The sequence below is a fragment of the Leuresthes tenuis genome, unplaced genomic scaffold, assembly GCF_036924035.1.
Source record: "Leuresthes tenuis unplaced genomic scaffold, fLeuTen1.0.hap1 SCAF_11, whole genome shotgun sequence".
NCBI classification, from domain to species: domain Eukaryota; kingdom Metazoa; phylum Chordata; class Actinopteri; order Atheriniformes; family Atherinopsidae; genus Leuresthes; species Leuresthes tenuis.
Window position 1 is genome coordinate 9226036 of NW_027325365.1, and position 19990 is coordinate 9246025.

Consider the following 19990-nt stretch of genomic DNA (forward strand, 5'->3'; position numbering starts at 1 on the left):
TTGTAAACTGTTGTTATTAGTTAGCTTTACTTGTAGTGGTGAGCTGAATAGAGTTTCTAAAAAGATTGTATCATCCATTGAAGCGTCTGACAGGCAGTAACCCGCAAGATCCATTAATGAACAGCACTTCCTAAGCTAACATTTTGTCGTACCTGTTTTATGTTTTGCCAGAAAACTTTTGGCCGCGGATTTCACAAGGCAGTTATCTTTTAAAGAGTTGTAACTACATTAATTTCTTGTAATACTCATCTAGCTAGCTTGTTAATGCCAGTGAAGTTAATCGGGGAATAATTCCTCGCTTGTTGCTAGCATAAATTTTGTTTACGCTTCTACACAGTTGCTCTCTTCGGTGGGAAAAAAAACCGCTATCCAGGCAGCCAGAATCATCTCATGATCCCTGGTACCTCCTCTTAGCCAAAATGACAAGTGGAAGGTCAGTCTTAGACAGGTGAAGTAGGCCAAACTTATGTTCTGAATCTGTAGCAGGCTACTTAAAGCTAGATATTTCCATCATGAAGTCTCAGTACGACCTCACCATTGTGTGGACATATATTCACACAGCCTGGTATTTATTAATTGCACTTTAGTTCAGAAATCAACATGGAAGAAATTAACTAAAATGTGAGAAGTTAAAACTCACACTGTGTTATACTGTAATGGTTAGAGCCGAAACTATAACCTCACATTTTTATTCAAAACAAAACTTTAAGAAGTTCATCAAGATTTTTTTTGTATGGCTTGTTAACTTCGGGCACTGTTTAATGGATGGCTTTGTGAGCAAGTTTGTAATGCAACTGTCGAATTAAAATCTGACCAACAATCTCTGGCCAAGCGCTGCGCTCCTAATAGTCTTCATAATAAGAATTTTCTGATGCTGAGTTGTTTTTCTTTTCCATCAGTCTTGAGGAGTTGGATTACTCCTCAGATTCTGATAGTGTCGACTACGCTCAGATGAAAGCCTCAAAGCGAAGAAAACAGGCAGCGCCTGGGTCTCAGGTAAATTCTATTCTCTCTGAAATTCCTCCCACTCATTTAGATGTTATTCATATAGTCAAGGGATAGATCAGACCTGTGATCTTGTTAAGATTAGACATTTTTATGGTAATGAAGGGAAATGCATAATTCTTAGTCATTTTTCGGTTGTTGTAAAAGATCAAGAATTAAGAACTGTTTTGAAAATAACTGCAATACTGTGATAGATGCACACAATAGAACCTGCCCTTCATCTTGTCATGGTTACTACCATTTCAGTTGACTACATCAATTTTCTCCAAATCCCTAAATAAATCTCTTTCATGTCAAGCCACCCAAGAGACCCAGACGCAACGCTGCATTGAGGTTGACATCCATCCCCAGTAGCAGCTCTGTCCCCTGTCCTCCAGACCCCTCCCTGCAGCAGCAGCAGCCACTCTCTCAGGGGACATCCAGACAGGTCTCTCCTAGACCAGCGGGAAGAAGGAACCAGGGTATCAGTGCAAAGGATATCTATGACGCTGTCTGCTCAGGAAAGAGTGCCATGGTGGTGAGCAATCTTTAAGCTAAAGAGTATGCAGGGAAGGGGGGAGGTAACTATAGAGATAAACACATGAAAGGAGGGAGGTGCTGAAGGAGGCATATACAATGAGAAGTAAAACAAGCTGACAATGAGAGAGGTTATCATGTGCTGTCAGTGGCTGACTGATGTGAACCTAAAGAATTGCTTTTGATACGCAAAGAGGAAAGAGCCCTTTCATTGGATTGCATGGTCAATGACTGACAGCCTTCGTCCATCCCAGTTTCTTCAGTCTCTCCTGGATAAAGACTAAAAGGGTCCTCATAAAAAAAAGGAAGGAAATATATGGTTAACAGTATTTCAACGTTTGACTATGATGCAGTAATGACTATCATGTAAAGGCTTTGGTGAATAAAACTGGAATAGAAATAAGTGCACTGGAAGGGTGGTGTGTACAGACACGCATGCATCATACAAAAAATATGCATAGATAGTGGGAGATTTACAGGCTAAAGCTGAAATCCATAATGGTGGTGCATTTGAATTCTATACATCTGCGCTCTGATCTTTGTGCAGCATTCTTATTGGCTGCTCTCTCCCTGTCAATCTTTAAGACGGTGGTGGACGAGTGGCTGGACAACTACAAACAGAGCCGAGAGGCGGGGATGCTGGTGCTCATCAACTTCATTGTTCAGTCCTGCGGATGCAAAGGTTGGAGGTCAAGAGGGAGGCCAGGAGATGGGTCTTTGTGGGTGGGGGTCAAAGTTGGGATGATTATTTTTCCAATTTTAGCTCAGGCAATCATCTGTGGTATTGATCTCCTGCTACATATGCTCAAATACAATCTTGGTGCTGTGTTAATCCTCTGTCGTATGACAGCAATGTTGACATTTAATGAGTGGAATGAAAGTGTGAAGTCATGTGATGTAAATTGTGTTTTTAGGCTTCGATTTTGTTTAAATTCCATTGTGGGGGTTCTGCTTTTATTTTATTTTTTCTTCCCTAGGTGTGGTTAGCAGAGATATGTTTGACAGCATGCAGAATGCTGAGATTATCAGCACACTAACTAAGGAGTTCAATGAGGTGAGAGAGAAGGAAAACAATAGTTCAGATGTAGACAAATGTGTCCTGAAAATAAACATTATTTGTACCGTGAGTTTGTATCTTTGTCTGTGTTCTCTGTAGACTTAATCCTGCTGGAATTAGTTTAGAAACTCGCATATCCGTGTCCCTAGAGATTATGCTCTAAAGGATGAGGCACAGCATGATGGAACATGCTAATTAAAATCGAATACTGATAAATGAACGCATTAATGAGTTAATCACTTTGGTTTTCCACTGATGTTTTTGGCATTAGCAAAATAAACCTCAGGCAATCTGTCTCTTTATACCATACAAGGCAGATTGTAGAGAGTTGAAAACATGTCTGATTGATTCTTTGTCTGATTGTTGTTGTTTTGTTTGTTCGCTCTGTCAGGATTCAGTGAACTACCCTCTAAGCACTGTAGGTCCTCAGATGAAGCGTTTCAAAGCTGGAATCTGTGAGTTTGCTCTGGTTTTGGTGCGCTCCTGCCGCAACAGCCTCATTTATGACGAATTCCTCTTCCCCTCACTGCTGGCTCTGCTCACTGGCATGTCTGACTCCCAGGTCCGAGCCTTCAGACACACCAGTACCCTGCTGGGTAAGCCCATTGGTCCATTACAATGCACTAAATAGAAATGCATGCACATTCTGATAAAGGTCAACTTTTTGTTTAGTTAACCATGAGCTGTGTTTCCACTTAGTTAGCAGATCTGAAGCAAGCAATTGAAATGATGCTTCACAGAAAATACACATCCAACATGTTTACTCTGATTGTTTTAGAGAGCAATACAGTGAAGGCTCCCCTTCACTGTAAGTAGTGTTCACAGGGCTGAAACTAAAGTTTGAACTAGAAAACACAAAATCTGTCAACTTGGCCATATACTAAAGAAGAACAAAGAGAGGTCTGAAGGAATTAGTTGGCAAGGTGAATAAAATGCAAAGTGGAGACAAAGAAAAATAGAGGCTTGTAATATTCATACCAAAGTGTTATTTTTCTTCCTCTGTTTGGTAGCACAAACTGAGTTCAGCTGACATTTAACTTGGATTTTAGTATAGTTCTCCGTCATTTCTGTTTAGAATATGCGTTTGTTTAAGGAAATCTTACGAACAAAGTTGTAAATCAGATTAATTCTTGCTTATGTGTAGTTCTGTCACTCTTTCATTCTGTGTATTTTTTCTTATTTTTCCTCTGTTAGCCATGAAGTTGATGACGGGGTTGGTGGAAGTAGCTGTGACAGTGTCTGTTCAGCTGCAGACCACCCAGAGGCAATATGAATTGGAGAAAAGCAAGCAGCCAAATAACAGAGCCTCTGACCGACTGGAGGAGCTGCAGGCCACCATCAGTGAGGTGACGCATGAATGCACACAAAAGCAGACCTAACGACAGAGACACAACCACTTTGACCTAAGTATGTAGGGTCTGACATTAAAGCAGTGATGTCAACTTTGTAATAAATATCTTGGAGGGGAAATGTTACAAAGGACGCAAAGTGCAAAAACAAATATCTTCGATGTACTCAAGTGAAACTGAAGTGTCAATATTTTGCTGTTGGACACAAGATTTTTATTTTTTTTTTATTTAGTTTCAAATGTTCTTTAAGTTCACTTTCAACTTTTTCATTGCTAATTCAACCTCATGCAGTTGTTACAGCACCTTGTGATATGAAACTGAATGGTATTGGCTAGGTTTCTGTTTGTCATCAGTCCTATAGTTTTGAAGAGTCAGATGTCTTGGGAGGGTGAAAAACACAGTTATTATTTTTCTTCTCAACAATCAAAAACACTATTAGTTCTAACAAGTGCATCAAACATTTTGAGTTATGATAAGAACAGACATTGACTTTTGAGGTTACTGATTTATTCACTGTTTTTTTTTAACTGTAGTTTTGGGTTTAAGTGCATCTGGTTTTGTGTGCATGTTGTAGTTACGAGAGAACAGAGAGGAGCTCTCTTCCATGATGAACGCTACTTTCCGTGGTGTGTTTGTACATCGATACCGCGACAGACTGCCTGAGATCCGTGCATCGTGTATTTTGGAGTTGGGCCTTTGGCTGAAAACGGACCCCGAGGACTTCCTTAATGATGGATGTCTTAAATATTTGGGATGGACCCTGCATGACAAGGTTAACATGCATTCATGGGACACAACAATAGAAGACAAAACCCTGGGATAGTGTCTCATTTGTGAGCTTGTTTTGTTCTTTCATTACACAGCATACATGGCTCTTCACAAGTAGCCTTCTTAGTAATACAAGTCTCAATCATTAAAGGCAATTTATGAATTGATGTTAGGTCATCACTACTTTTCTCAGCTTACACTGCAAAATCCATGCCTTGTCTTCCCTCATGTTGTTCTTATAAAAAAGTATTGTTGTTGTTGGGGAGTCGGCACAAGGTGTTTCATTTTGTTAAGCCTGTGTCTGATTTGATTTACAGCTCATTTGCTTTGTGCGCTTTGATTCGGCTTCTGTCAAAAACAGACTGGATGCATATTAACTGAGTGCAGCGCATCTTCACAAACATAATTTGAGAGGTGTCGACGCTCTGGTGGTCATGTTGCACACAGAGTGGGATGTAGCCAGACCTGGTGGAAACCACAGGTTACGATCAGGTCATTCCTATATTCTCAGTGGACAGCAGCATGCATTACAATGGCAGCAGCTGTCTGTCTGAAGCTCTCTGCAGGATGGCAACGAATACAGAAATGCATTGATTTTTATCGTACTACATCATATTTACAGGCAGGATGGACAAAGCCACTGATGTATTTTGCAGTGTTAAGTGATCTAATTTGAAGTGATCCCAAACTGCACCAAAATTTGAATGCTTCTTCCTTTGCTCGCATTCCAACTTTCTAAGTTTGGTAGTTTTGCATAATCCTGCTTTCAAACAGACAACGAACAAGAGAAATGTACACTATGAACAGACTCAAGCATCAGTCTGCGTGCGGGTTCTAGAAAGTGTGTTCGAGTTCTTTGTTTTCTGTGTTTCCCTCAGCAAAGTCCAGTGCGTCTGCAGTGTGTGCGTGCCCTGCAGGGTCTGTACCAAGAGAAGGAATTCATTGGCCGCCTGGAGCTTTTCACCAACAGATTTAAAGTGAGGCATCCCTCTGGACGAACTCTTGCCTCATTTAATGCCTGGTTTTTCCCTCTTTTTTTCCTAACTGTCTGTCTGCCTGCCTGTCTGTCTGTCTCAGCATCTGTCTCTAATCTATTGTTTCAGCTTTTTGTATTGTTTCCATTTTGTTGCCTGTCTGTGTCTCCCCTCCCACTTTTTCGTGCCCCCCCTGCCACTTACATTTCCATGCCTTTTCAATTTTTTTTCTTTCACCATTCCTGTTTGTTGTTATGGTCCCATCCTTTGTCTGGGCATGTGTCTGGTTGTGCTAATTGCTGCCAATTACTGATGGATAATAAGCCCTTCTCAAACACATGTGCTGCCGCAGATAGATAGTCTTTATGCCATGGCTTACTGCCTAATCAGTGGTGTGTGTGTGTATGCATACACACATCTGTGTGTGTGGGTACATTTATGCATGTCTGCACATTATTCATGTGCGTTTGTCTGCTGGCATGATTGTACACTTGTCTGTGTGTGTTACAGTGCATAACTGAATGTCTGTGCGTCTGTGTTTAGGAAAGGATTCTCAGCATGGTGCTGGACAAAGACTCAGACGTGGCAGTCGAAGTGGTCAATCTGTTGCTGATGATCCAACAGTGAGGGTTTTCTCTGTCTGTGATGGTTTCTTTGTGTTCTTTGGAATTTATTTTAGGAGATCAAAACATAACCGAATATAGTAGATTTCCTAATTTTTATATTTTAAGGTCTGTAATTTTGTGTTAAATTTACATGAATGTAGTAGATTTTCTAATTATTGGATGATTACAAATGTAATTTGCAGCTATATTTGCATAAAGTCCAATTAAAATGCAGTGTAAGACTATTGAAACTGCTCTCTGATTCTGCTTATGTTGTTAGTTTTCAGCGTATGTGTCACATTGCTTTATATGGACGGTGTTAGTCTTGAGGTCAGATCCATTAGTGATAAACTCTCCAAGACCCCCGAGGAAAGCAATTACTTGTAAACATGACCGTCACTAGTGACTCAGGGCAGGAATTATGATCTCATGTTTGATGAAATCTTACACTGCTGAGTGTAAATTAGATGGTTCAACACACTGCTGGTTACTAAATGTCTTTTAAATCATACCTCAAAGATTTCTTTCTTTCTTCCTTTTTTTTTTTTTCCTTACTATTAAGGAAAATTCATAAATCCACATTGAGTCAGCAGGATAGAATAGGAGAATAAACATCCTGACCATCCACAGTGTTCAACGGCTTAATGTTTTCTTCCTTGTTTAGTTAACGTGCATAGCTAAAATGACAAGTTTGTCTGGACCCTCACATTGATAGGAGGACAGAGGACAGCCTCAGGGAGGAGGAGTGTGGCCACATCTATCCCCTGGTTTACGCTTCACACCGAGGCCTGGCATGTGCAGCTGGCGCCTTCCTATGCAGCAAGTACGTTTTCATCCTTCAGATACACAGAATGGTTGTCCCTTGTGTTTATCTTTGGAATGATTCATGGGTCACTATTAAGAGACTTCACAAGCAAAACAAAGACAGTTCTCTGATCATATTCAGGAAGGAAGACTGTGCTAAAAATGAGTGAAAAAGCAGCTACTGTTCAAAGAAAACTTTGAAAGACCTTAAACTATTGTTTGATTGCTTGATTTGTTGCATTATCGATTCATCGCTGAGACTCCACCGGAAGTGAAATATCAGAGCCTTATTATTTTTAAGATAATATCCCGAACATTCTTTTGTAATCTTTGAGTTAATTCCCACAAAGGTAGGGAATAAAACCATAATCTCTTTCACTTTAAAACATAGGGTACATTTTATTTGCTTTTTAAGTAGCTCTCTTTGTTAAGGAATCCACTCTGTGTAAATACTCATTTTTGGCTCAAATAATTAGATTTTTTTTGTATGTATGTGTGTGTGTCAGGCTAAAAAGTGTGATAGCCAGCGACAAGGAATGGAATGACAAAAGCAACAATGCAGCCTTTTTCCAAATCCTGATCTCCTTCTACATTCAGAGTGAGGTAGTATTTCAGTCTGCTCTTTGTCTCCTCTTTTCCTAATCTGTCTCTGTCATCTCCGCATAAATTTTGCATAGTATGACTTAATTTAAGAAATGTATTTCCCCTTATGTTTTAATGATGAAAGTCAGTGTTCAAACTGATTCGAACACTGACTGTAAAATGTTACACCAGTCAAAAGACAGGAGATCTTGTTTGTAATTGTAACATTCTGACTTATTAGTACATATTGTCAAATGTGGACCTTTCATTATGGGTAAAATAAGTTTAAAAGCACATCAGTGTTTGGTCATTTTGAAGCATCCACACTCTTTACAGTTCCATGAGCACGGGGCGTACCTGGTGGACAGTCTGTGGGCTGTGGTAGGATCTGAGCTGAGAGACTGGGAGACTATGACAACTTTACTGCTACAGGATGCTGGTGAGGGACAAGATCAGACGGTGTCAGCTCAACAAAAACACAGCATTATACTTCATATTATGATGCCTGGCTCTTTTTCAGCTTGGCATCATCCTCCTTTTGCTTCCGCTTTGTCTCAGCTGTATGCTCCTGTCTCTGCGTCTTTTGTCAGGTTTGATGTATGAGGAGGAGGGGGCACTCTTAGAGCTTATGATATGTGCCATCAGACAGGCATCGCAGGCAACCCCACCTGTCGGGAGAAGTCAAGGCAAAAAGGTGACAAGTGCATACGTAATCCTCTGTAATTTATGTTTTATGGAAGAGTAGAGCTAAGGGGTGAATGGAATTATTTTGTTTTTATTTGAAAATCTTGTGGAGAAGCTTTATTTTGCTTGTTTTGGACACTAAATATATTTTCAACCTGACTTATGGACATTAATTTAAACACATTTGCTGATTATATCTTAATTCTTTTGTCTGCTTACATGTATTACTGTTTGCTGGATGTTCAAATGAGACTAGATCCTAAGTCTGAAGGATAAGAAGATCCAGGAACAAGACAGGAGTCGCATCACCACACATTTCATCCCCATTCTGCCACAGTTGCTCGCCAAGGTTCACCTAATTTCAAGTCTTTCTTTTTTCTTTTCTTTTTTTGGGCCATTTCACATAAAGTTTGATGCAGTGTTTGTGTTTTTACCAAACTGTAGTACTCAGCAGATGCAGGAAAAGTGAGCCTCCTTCTCAAAGCTCCCCTTCACTTTGATCTGGAGATGTACAGCAGCACTCAGTGGCTGGAAAAGGTGAGAGAGCCTGAGATCTGGAGGATCAACATAAAGGAGGATCAACCGCTTATAATAAAATCTGTTCAGAAATGATGCCATAAAGAATGTGAAGTATTTGTTCCCATGCAGTATATCTACATTATAGGCTATACATTGTGAACGTGTTAACACTGCACACCAACCAAGAGTCTGGTACACCTTGACTAAAATATAAATGAAGCATGGATCTAAAACATCAAAACATACAGCACACAATTCTCTGCTTTCAAACTTGCGTTGTGCTTTTAAACAGAGAAGTCATGTAGCTTATGACGGTTTTGTACAAGCATTGAACCACCTTTCAGCAAGACTTGATGTGCAAAACACAAACTTTATACGTTTACAGAAGTTACTAGAAGAAAATACTACCATATACAGCCTTCTTGAACTCTGAGCACATTCAGCCAAACACAACATTGTTATGGTGGTTTGCTGTTTCTGGCACAAAATTTACATCAGAGGAACCCTCCTGTCAGAGTCATCTATATTTATCAGGCATCTGTTGGGTCTAAAAAATGCTACTGGTGTGAACACGCCTTAAGAAAACAAATGTTTGTTGGTTTCTGTCCTGAAATATTTGAACATTTGAAAAAAATAACATTAGACAAAGATAAGGTGAGGGCAAATAAGATCCAGCCAGGTTTTGAAAGATTTGATTAAGAAAGAGCTAAACAAAGACAGATCTTCAGGGACCCTGTGGTCATGCTGAACTGAGCTACTAGCTCAAGTGAGCAAACCTGGTACTTTTATAGAAACCATCCAAAGGGATTATTCCATATTCTGCATTTTCTGTTCTCCATCGCCCTCTTCTCTCCCTTTCAGCATCTGGATTTGCTGCTGTCGCAGATATGTGGCATTGTGGAGAAGCACACAGAGGTTGCTGTGCTGCAGGCTTGTGCCCAGCTCGCCAGCACTCTGTGTTCAGAGATCTACACCTTCTCCTCCCGTGCACACCTGGCATTCAGCCAGCTGCTGGACGACCTGACCGAATGTTTTAGCACTTACTTGAGTGACTTGCTGCAGGTTGGAGAGTGCATCTGTGAAACTTGCATACCAGCAAATACAGCTTGTTATAAAACACACCAACATACAGTTTATTAGATATACCAAACTAAAACAAGTATTTTTTGTTCTACTGATGGAAGTGTTTGTTTTATATTGTCCTTATTTATGGTAAGGAGGCTTTCCATGAACCAACCTGAACCATTTATTCTTGGGTGTAATCGATTAACTACTAGACTCAGATATGTAAATGAACTCTGTTTGATTAACCCATAACCAAAAGATGTGATTTTTTTTCTCCAAAACACAAAATCAATGTTAAATATTCCTAAATACAAGTTTTTATTAATCAAAGCTTATTTTTGTATAAACCTAAGAGTGGGTATTAGCTTCTCTCTCACTATCAGTATGTGTTCTTGTCCCTAGGGTACAGCAGATGATGATGACCTATACAGTGCAGCCATGGCCTTGAAAAGAATTGCTGCCTTGAGCAGGCGAGTTCTTAGTATGCACATGGCCACAGCACTCTCTGCGCTTTACAGTATACTGAGTTGTGTGTGTTTTTTCTAGTGCAAAGGACCTGACTGGCTGGAAGCTGCTTGATTCGTGTCTTCTGCTCTTGAAGAGCAGTATGGAATCTCTGGAGCTTGACACAGAGGTTTATGACATATTTGGATATCTTAGGGGCATGGTTGGGAATATTGATTTAAGATGTCAGTTTATGCAAACTGAACTGCAAACTTTATGCAAAAAGAAAGAAGTGTTTATATATCATATACACTGTTATATATAGGAGTATAATGTCATATGCCGCAGTATATGTACACCACCTGTCCAAAAAAGAAAAAAAAAAGTCACTTCATGTATTTAACTAAACAAACAGTTAAGAGCATCCCATTGGATAATTACTTCATAATTACATTCAATTCCATCCTGCAATACTGAAATCCTGTTCCAGAGTGATGGGCGCATCGGGCTAACCCAGGATTTCCACCGGGGACATAACAGCTGCGCCATGGTTTTGTTCCGTCCTCTGCCTAACGGCAGCAGAGTGCTGGCTTGTGAGCCAGCCGTATTCACGCGAGATCGCTAAATCCCACGATAATCTGGAACGTATGCGAGACGGCGAGATCCCTCGATAAACTGTGTGTATCAAGGAAACAACAACAACAAACAGCTTAATGTGCTTCTCCGACGCAGAAGAACCTGTTGATCTGACCAAGCGTGCTAGTCAGTTTCTATATTTGTGTAATTGTAGTTTTATTTTGGAAGAGGGCGGAAGTTTATTTAGTTGATTCTGTGTCAGATTTCCTGTGCTGGTGCAATCTGCTTTGTTTCAGCAGCAGCTCCGTCAAGAATAGAAGTGCAATGGAATGATAAGATGTTAAGCGTAGTTCGCCGTAGCCTGACGTGCACGTCCAAAAAATTCTAACTACATGTTGCATAGACACGGACCGCTCAGAATGTAATTTCCGGCAGTTGCTTTTTCCGGTCTTAATGGCTGTACACGGCAAAGAAGCTCATCAAATCGGCCCGTTGACATTCGAAAGTATCGAAAGTGCATTTGTTCATCCAAGTCCCTCAGTGGGTGAACCAGTGTTGTAAATTCCCCCGTTCCCAGACTCGACCGGTCATACAGAGCACCTCCGCAAACGTCTTCCCTGTCGCCTGCGCTTCAACACTGTCAATATAAGCATTTGTTCTTCAACATTGATGAGCTCCGACTGCAAATACAGCTGCTCCACCCTGGTTGTCATTGTTTTATTCTGACCAGAAGAAAAAGCAAGGATTCGGCTATAACCGCTGAAACCACACAAACACACAGCCACACCTCCCTTGTGGCATGGTGAATTGCAGAGCAATGTGTTCCCTCGACGCAGAACTTTGAATGCTCAATGACAACGTCACGTCGACGCTGTCAACGTTATGGAGGAGTATAAACTAAGCAGTACGCGGTGGGTACACTCTCATAGACTAGCGTGGCAGCGATCAGCAACGGTGACCGCGGAACAGCCGTTACGCAACCCTTACATCCCCGGTGGAAATCCTGGGTAAGAAGAGAGGAAATCAAATAGTGAAAGAGTGGTTCAGGGAGCATGAGGCATAATTTTCACACATGGGTTGGCCCCCACAGGGTCCAGAGCTGAACCCCATTGAGAATCTTTGGGATGTGCTGGAGAAGGCTATGTGCAGCGGTCCGACTCTCCCATCATCACTACAAGATCTTAAAAAAGAACTCTGGACAAAAATAAAAGTTGTGATGTTGCAGAAGTTTGTATAAACTATGCAACAGAGAATATGTGCTTTAATCAAAGTGAAGGCAGTCCAACAAAACATTAGTGCAACTTTTTTTTTTTTTTTTTTTGGACGGGCAATGTATATTCTACAGCTTCATGTAAACGCTTTGCAAACAGGATTAATTACTGGTATGTTACATTTGTATCAAACCACTTCTAAGTTGTAGATAATTCATGTTTTGCAAACCGCACCGAATCTGTACGGAAGCTCATTTTAATTTATGTGTGTAATTTCAGCTCATGGTTTCAACTCTGAAGTGTGCAGCGTTTCACCTGATGTGGGCCAAAGTGAATGTGGTCAATTCCAAGCCGGATGAGGTGCTTGTTCTTTAAATCAAACCTTTTGCTTATTAATTATTTTTAAATAGTGTAATTTGAATCTTGATCCTATCGACTTACCTGCATGAGGTCAGCCAGTTGACACATTTCGGGCTTTCACCATGACTGCCACATCACAGCCAACCCGTGGTGTCTGTGTTTGTGGCTTCCTGGCTGCTTGTGGAGCTCATCTTGTCTGTGTTGTCCAACAATTCACCAGCTGCGTCACCAGCAGGCACTTAACGCCAACAGTCTGTTACAATGAGCCCACAGTGACGCTCAGATGTTTATTTCTCACTGCTTCATGCTTTTTCCTACCGTTTATCTTTCTGCGTTGGTATTTAATTTAGTCTTGTATTTACTATTTAACCATTTTGTGCTCATTTTGTTTTTCTGCTGTTTTCTTCTCACTTTCACACAAACAGCATGTCATTTTTGCATAATGCAGCCTCATCAACAAATACATATCTCTTCTTCATGTAATTATTTTCATTCTTGTTGGTTTTTAACATTTGCCTTCTTTTTAAATAGTCACTTGAAGTCACATCCTTATCTATTTAAAGACATTAACTGTGGACAAACTGCGCTGGTTAATTTACTGGTTGTTACATTAAAGGACAGTTAATGCTCATTACGCTCAAATTAAAGGGCATCCCATGGCAAAGGTGATTCAAGGTGTCACTAATATAATTCACCTCTGGATTTGGACAAATATCCATGATTTAGCCTTAGACCTCATTATTTGATCATTTCACCTTCTCTCTCAGGCGGAGCTGAAGCGTTTGAAGAAAGAGGTGCGTTCCTTCTGCAGAATCTGTCAGACGTGTTTGTCTCTGGACAAGGCTGAGATAAGAGATCAGGCAAGAGCAGTGGCCCTCATGCTAATTAATAGTGTATTCATGTCATCTTTTACAAAGAAGTTGAAAATTGCTATTTTAAGTGTCAGAAATGAAGAAACAAATGATCTGCTGCTAAAATGAATATATGTAAACCTACCAGTGACAATATACAGATAATGTAAGAGACAAAGAAATACTCATAGGTGGGTGGTGGTGGTGGTGATGTCCCCCCCCCCCCCATATTGGAGACAGGTGCATTAGTCCCACCCAAAAATTGTTTTTATATCTGTCAGGTTTCCAATGTGTGTGTGTGTGTGTGTGTGTACACCCCCAATGTTAAAGTTATTCCTACACCCTTGCATGAATCTGAATTTTACATCAGTCACATTCAAATGTCATGAGTTTTGTCCTTCCATCCAAAGGCATTTGAGCTGCTGTGCGACCTGCTGCTGTTGTACAGTGCAAACTCAGTCCGCTCTGAACCTGCCCTCCAAGAACTGGTGCACCTGCCGTCAGACTCTCTGCGCTCCGAGTTGGCTGCTTTCCTTCTGGACTACATCTTCAGCGACACCGAAGATGTTGAGCTCGATGGTATTTTTACACCTACTGATAATATGACACCTCCTCTAAATAAATGTTTGCATGAAATGTGGTGTTTTCCTGAAGCAGCTTCATTCAGTGTATGAACATTGCTAACACATTTCTTGCTCTTGTTGATGTGTAATGTTTTGGGAATAGCTCATTTGTAACTGTTAGAGATCTTCTAGAGGACTCTACTCTCAAGTGCATATAGTTTTTGATGTCTTGTTTAGAGTCTTTTTCTGTAGTTAATAGTTCTTTCTTTTTTCTGTGTTTCATGATGTTCTGGTAACGCCCCTGAAATATATCTGTTGACTCAGCCACCCCATGTCATGTGCTCACATGCTCTGTTTGCTTGTACCTTAAAGATACCTGAATTCTTTCTCTCTGCCTCTGCATTTTTAAACATAACTAAGGGCCGGTTATTCCTCCATCCTCTAACTTGGCTCTTATTTTTAGATGAGGCTGAGGAGAAAAAGATGATTGTTCTTCAGAGGAAGCGCAATCAGCTGGCTGGCTACTGTAAGCTTGTCATCTACGGGGTGCTGGACCTCAGTGCTGCCACCAATGTCTTCAAGCACTACAGCAAGGTGGAGTGCACGTCCAGCTTCATTTGCCCAGCATATTCACATTATGAGCAGCTGTGTACATAGGAGTGTGGTAAAATGTTGGATAGTTTAGTGTTTTTTTATTATTTGGGTCTGTGAAATGCGTAATGAATAAAGGAAAGGGTTGATTAAAGATTTAATGATGAACAGGATGTGTTAGAGAGTGGAGAAGGATGATCAAATCTGTTTTAGAGCCTGTGAGGTGCTGAGAATGAGTCAGAACAGTAGCTAAAAGAAGCACAGATGACGAGAATGGAGTGGATTATTTTATGTTTTCAGACGTTCATCCTGTGTTTTTAATCAATGAGATTGACATTTTGTCCTTTTCTGGTTTTCTCCAGTACTTTAAAGACTTTGGTGACATCATTAAAGAGACTGTGAGCAAGAGCAAGCTCATCAGCCCGGTACAGAGTGCCAAGACTGTCTGTCTGAGCCTACAGCAGGTGTGCATTTAACCTCACCAGGATATTTCTGTTCTTGAGCTGATGTTTTCAAACTGTGAGGAGTGCCTCCATGGCATGGTGTGGGAGGTCTGCAGCAGGGGTGCAGAAAGAGGGAAGTCAGGTAAAGATGCACTCTGATGTTCTGAAAACAACAGGAAGTTTGGGATAAGACCTTCCAATGACAGCAACACACAGCTCATTGGGAGTAAAAGTACCAAATCCGTCTCAAAGCAGTCAATCTTCAATGGCTCACATCTCGTCTTCACATCTGATATTCTACCTCAGGGTTGTGACCAATCCATGGAAGAGACGCGAGGATAGTGCAGCTGCCAAATGAGAAGCCCTTGTTTCCATAATGACGACATTAGCTTGACACTCAGAGGGGGGGATATAAGACAAATTGTTTTAGAATGCAGTTGAACAAATCAGGCTTTTTAAAATCGGGCTCGAATCACTCCTGCATATATGCAACTAGACTGACATGCTACAGATCCCATCTGTCTGCATCTCTTTGTTCAAATGGTAAAACGAATATAATCCTGATTAAAACTGCAGCGTCATCTGACAAATTTCTCCATTCAGTGCCTTAAACACAGCGTGTCTGTGCAGTGAATTCAGCCACACCTAAAAAGTCACAATATATATATATTTTTTTTATATCATTGGATATTGATATATATCGGTACCATAACTTTTAGCATCCACTTGAACCCCTTATTTTCCGCTGTGCCTATTGGTACCATGTATTTTGCCACACAATAAGCTACTGCATTTGTAATAGCACGATGGCTCTTAGATTTTTTTGTCATACGGCCTGGCGCTGGATAAAGCAGACTCTATGGTCTTCTGTTGCTGCTGCACAGGCGTTGTTATTGGGGGAAGATTAGCACTTGTTCCAGGCTGTTTGGAAAAGTTTGCATTCTACGTTCTCAAACGGTTGGTGCTGCTTCAGGTGATGAAAGAGATTAGTGGCATTCCCCATCTTTGTCGGAACATGTGCTCCACATAATTTGCAGTGCACACTACTCTGTTTCGTGTCGGACTTCAAAAAACCAAAATACCTCCACACCACTGAACTTTTTGGGCCCTTCTTATCAACAGTGTCATCCCTTACGCCTTGGGCTGTATGTTCGGCGTTTCTTCTGAGGGAACACTCATTTTCTCTTTTTATATGGCTGCAGCCGCACAGACAAACGGGCCACGACTAGCTGCTGGCATGGCTCTATTCCAGCCACGTGATTTGTTCAGCGCGGCGCAACTCTCGTTGTCATTGGCTATTCGTATTGTGTGTCTAAAGATGGACGAATATAATCTATCGAAATGTATATCGACCATGTTTCATATTTCTATCGAGGAATAACTTCTCCTCGTTATCGTTTTATCGCCCAGCCCTTGTTGAAATCTAACTGTAGCGCGACTCAGCTGTGCATGTTACCCTGCTGCATGTCGGTTTTAATCGAATGTGCGTCACATGTGGAAGTGTGGCATTTACAACTCATATCACTGTCGGCATTCCGTTGTTTTGAGGATTAATGGTCTCCCCATGAGATTAGAATCTTTGCAGGGAACAGAAACGGCAGTCTAAGTCTAACAGATGTTTGTCAGTGTGGTTGACATTTCAATGTGTGACTCTCACATAGTAGTTTTTATCATCAAAATACCCTGTCTTTGTCAGTGTCCACAAATGAGCTGTCATGACCTTCAGATGATGTTATTTGCTCCAGAGGATCGTGCTTGCAGCTCACCATCTGCACATTTCGGCTTAACATTCCAACAAATAGTCTTTTTTTTAAGAGTTTAAATGACAGAGATATATATATATATATTTTTGTATAATCACAACTGTTGCTGGGACTACTCTGACGTGGCAGCTGAGCCAACCTGAAAACCGCTGGAACTTGTCCACCCCTTTTCTGGAAGGGTTCGATCAGTTTACCGTGCAGTTCATGCAACATGTTTATGTAAAGTCATGTCTGTGTGTGTTCAGCTGTTTTCAGAGATGCTTACAGAGGACCACAGCCAGCAGGATCTCTCTGAGATTAGAGACTTGGCCAAAAGGCTTGCCATGAGCTTTGGCATCAATCTTCATCGTGTCCGCAAACCGCTGGTGGCCCTCCACATGTCAGTAACACGTTTTTCTTAAAGACCAGACCTGCTGTGACCTTCTAAATTCAGTTTATTTTGATTGTACTTTGATAGCTTTCTTACATTTTTTATGGCGTTTTAAAAGGCAGTTTTCCATCTCTGAGAAAATAATAGAAACGTGCTTCTTTCCCTTTTTTGATATGAACTTGGATATCTTGACAAATTACACTTGAAGGACGTAAATAAAGATTGCTCTAACAGACTTTTTTTTATATATTGTGGTTGTTATCAGGGACGGTATACATTTTGCATTTCGGACACCGCAGGAGGGAGAGGAAGAGCATCCAAACCTGGCCTTCTTGGATATCCTCAGCGAGTTCAGTTTCAAATTGCTTCAGCAGGACCGTGCCCAACTGTGAGACACACAAACTCATCTCCATCCACACAAACGTGGTTCCTCCCACATCCGATGCAGCTTTTCTGCTCATGTGTCATTGTTTGCTTTTTGTCTCTCATTCATTGAATCTCCTTTCAGACAATGATAATAACTTGTTTGAATCTAGTGCCAGTTTCCTAGGGGATGTCTCTATTGATGCCTATTAAGCAAAACATGTTCAAATTTATATATTCTTATTGAATTATTGCTTTCCTTGTTCCAACTATGAGCTTGGAGAAAGAGCAACTGTTAACTTATTTCTGCAGCCTCAAAGTTGTCACATAACTAGTGTAAATATTAAGGTTTTTGTTTGAATTTGATGGTCCATAATGTATAAGATGAAACATTAAAGGCTTCCCTAGTCTTTGTCCTCATCTCCTGTCATGCTTTCATCCCCTCCCAGATCTGAGTTTATGCAATCCGAGTGTCCTCCTGCCGCCCTCTCCTGGCCGTCAGTTAGACTGTATCTGCGCTCTTTGGAGTCTCGCTTTTCATCCAAGTCCAGAGAGCAGGAGGGAGGCGATGCCACCGCCTCACACAACACCCCTGTTGCCAAACGCAGGAGATCTGCTGCTCATGGTGAAGCACAAAATACACTAAGGATATAACTTGCATATTAATAATAGTACTTAAATGATACTCAAGTATATGATGAATTCTGACTTTTGTCTTTTTGTTATTCTATTTTTTTTTTCAGTTTTTCTTCCCATTTGATAAAAACATGTATTATATATATGTATAAGTGATACCCTCAAATACTGTGTCATGTCCAGCCATCTGTTCACATTCACAAACTTTATACTTACAGTGATGTACAATGAAGGAAAAAAAGGAAAAGCCTGACATTTCAGAAGCTTTAACCGATTATTGTTTTGGTATTATTACTGAGTGTGCGACTTAAATGGTTTATTATAACTGAAAATGGTCTTACATTCTCACTTATTTTTGGAAGTGTCTCAGTTGGTTTTATGCTTTATAAGGTACAGTCACAAGTTGATACAGTCGTCTTCTGTAATGACTTCTGTCTCCTCCAGGTTCAGAGTCCAGCACCACCAAAGCGTCCTGGTTGGAGAGAAGCAGTATCCACAGCCATCTTGACACTCCTGCCCTCACCTCCACTGTCCAGAAACTGCCAACCAAGCAGCCGCCCGCCAAGAAATCCAGAGTCACAATGTCTGATGCCAGCAGTGGTTTAACTGAGCTAGAGTCAGAGGATGAGTTCTCCTCTGGGTAAGCTGTTTTTTTTTAAAATTTTTTAATTACTGCTCAATACGACACTCGGCACCTGCCAAATGCTGCAAGTTGCCTTCGGTCAAGTGCTTTCTGTCTCTTTACCAGAGAGCAGGTCAACGTGTTCTGTTCCACATTAATATAAACCATAACGGGCACAAGGAAAAGCCGCATTGAGATCAGACAGTCACTGAAATAAAGTGTAAAATTTCCTCAAGTTTGAACTTCTGTTTGTTCACGTAGCTGCTCTAGTTAGACAGTAGACAAAGTTAACATGGAGCTCATCTGAAGGTCACAGATGCGAAAGGTGAAACCCACCAAGCGAGGCCAGCTCTCTTCCGTCCAAACTACACCCGCCTTGGAGCAAGAAGATCTGGAGTCCCACCTCACCATGTAAGGCTCATCCTAAGGTTTTAATAAAAAAAAAAAATTAAAAAAAAACTCTTTCACAGCTTAATATTTTTACTAAATGTTGACCTCTGTTTTTGCTGCGTAGGCTTTCTCTAATTGAGGACGACATCTCCGAAAGAGAGAAAAACAGCAGTTCAGGAGAAGAGGAGCCTGAGATTGAAGATTACGACAGTGACTCTGAGTCTGCGTACACACTGGTAAAACCAAAAAATGATGGTTCATGTTGGTTATACCTTTTTTTTAATTTAGAAAAAGTTCCATTTGAATTCTGTATATAGTGCTTCCTGTCACGTTTGTGTTATCAGTTGATTCAACATCTGTTCAACCGAGCTACAGCTCCATGATAGATGTGAAACATGAAGCACACCACTGACTAACGCTATAAATGTGACCAGGACTCTTGGGCCAGAATAGAGCATATTTACGATCTGAAGACTGCATCTTTTTATGATGAGTGCAATAGTTTGAACTTTAGTTAGTTTGCTTGATAAACTGAAACTGTCCTTGTCCTGTTTTTGCTCTTTAGCCTTCCACACGTCTCACCTCGGCCAGCATCCTCGATGAGCTTTTTGACTGAGGTCTGTCTGGACCATCTCGTCAACACATGTTCAGGAGTTTCTGTATTGGCATTAAATGTTTGAGCTTTCTGTTCCTCTGAATACCCCTTATCAAGTTCACTTATGAGATCTGATGAAATTTGTGATTTTTTAAATCTGTTCCAACTAAATATTAGGAAAATCTAGCTTATGTTCTAAATAATGTGTTTAGTTTTAGCACTTTAAGCTGAGAGAGGTCTTTATTCCACATTTTGAATTCAGGTTCCTAATGTCTTGCACACTT

The 19990-nt window shown here is 40.7% G+C and overlaps 1 protein-coding gene across 1 annotated transcript; it reads left to right on the plus strand.

Annotated features, from left to right (window-relative positions):
- Positions 1-419: 419 nt before the first annotated feature.
- On the plus strand, positions 420-19727 carry LOC140318549 (cohesin subunit SA-2-like). The gene is made up of 31 exons (XM_072396372.1): positions 420-448; positions 900-996; positions 1304-1522; positions 2107-2203; positions 2499-2575; positions 2970-3174; positions 3773-3924; positions 4502-4699; positions 5574-5672; positions 6213-6292; positions 6990-7097; positions 7585-7681; positions 7997-8099; positions 8251-8354; positions 8601-8693; positions 8789-8881; positions 9725-9925; positions 10331-10398; positions 10475-10562; positions 12439-12519; positions 13287-13379; positions 13781-13949; positions 14397-14527; positions 14887-14988; positions 16976-17109; positions 17366-17488; positions 17913-18088; positions 18544-18739; positions 19031-19132; positions 19236-19347; positions 19677-19727. Exons 1-31 carry the CDS (start codon positions 420-422, stop codon positions 19725-19727), a joined length of 3678 nt encoding a protein of 1225 aa, XP_072252473.1.
- The last annotated feature ends 263 nt before the right edge of the window (positions 19728-19990 follow it).

What these genes read in the sequence shown, in the direction of transcription:
- LOC140318549 (XM_072396372.1), top strand. Translation starts at nt 420, where the DNA reads ATGACAAGTGGAAGGTCAGTCTTAGACAG. An exon ending in CAGGAAAGAGTGCCATGGTG is followed by an intron (nt 1,523 to 2,106) that starts GTGAGCAATCTT and finishes TCAATCTTTAAG; the next exon opens with ACGGTGGTGGACGAGTGGCT. An exon ending in GGCGCCTTCCTATGCAGCAA is followed by an intron (nt 7,098 to 7,584) that starts GTACGTTTTCAT and finishes TGTGTGTGTCAG; the next exon opens with GCTAAAAAGTGTGATAGCCA.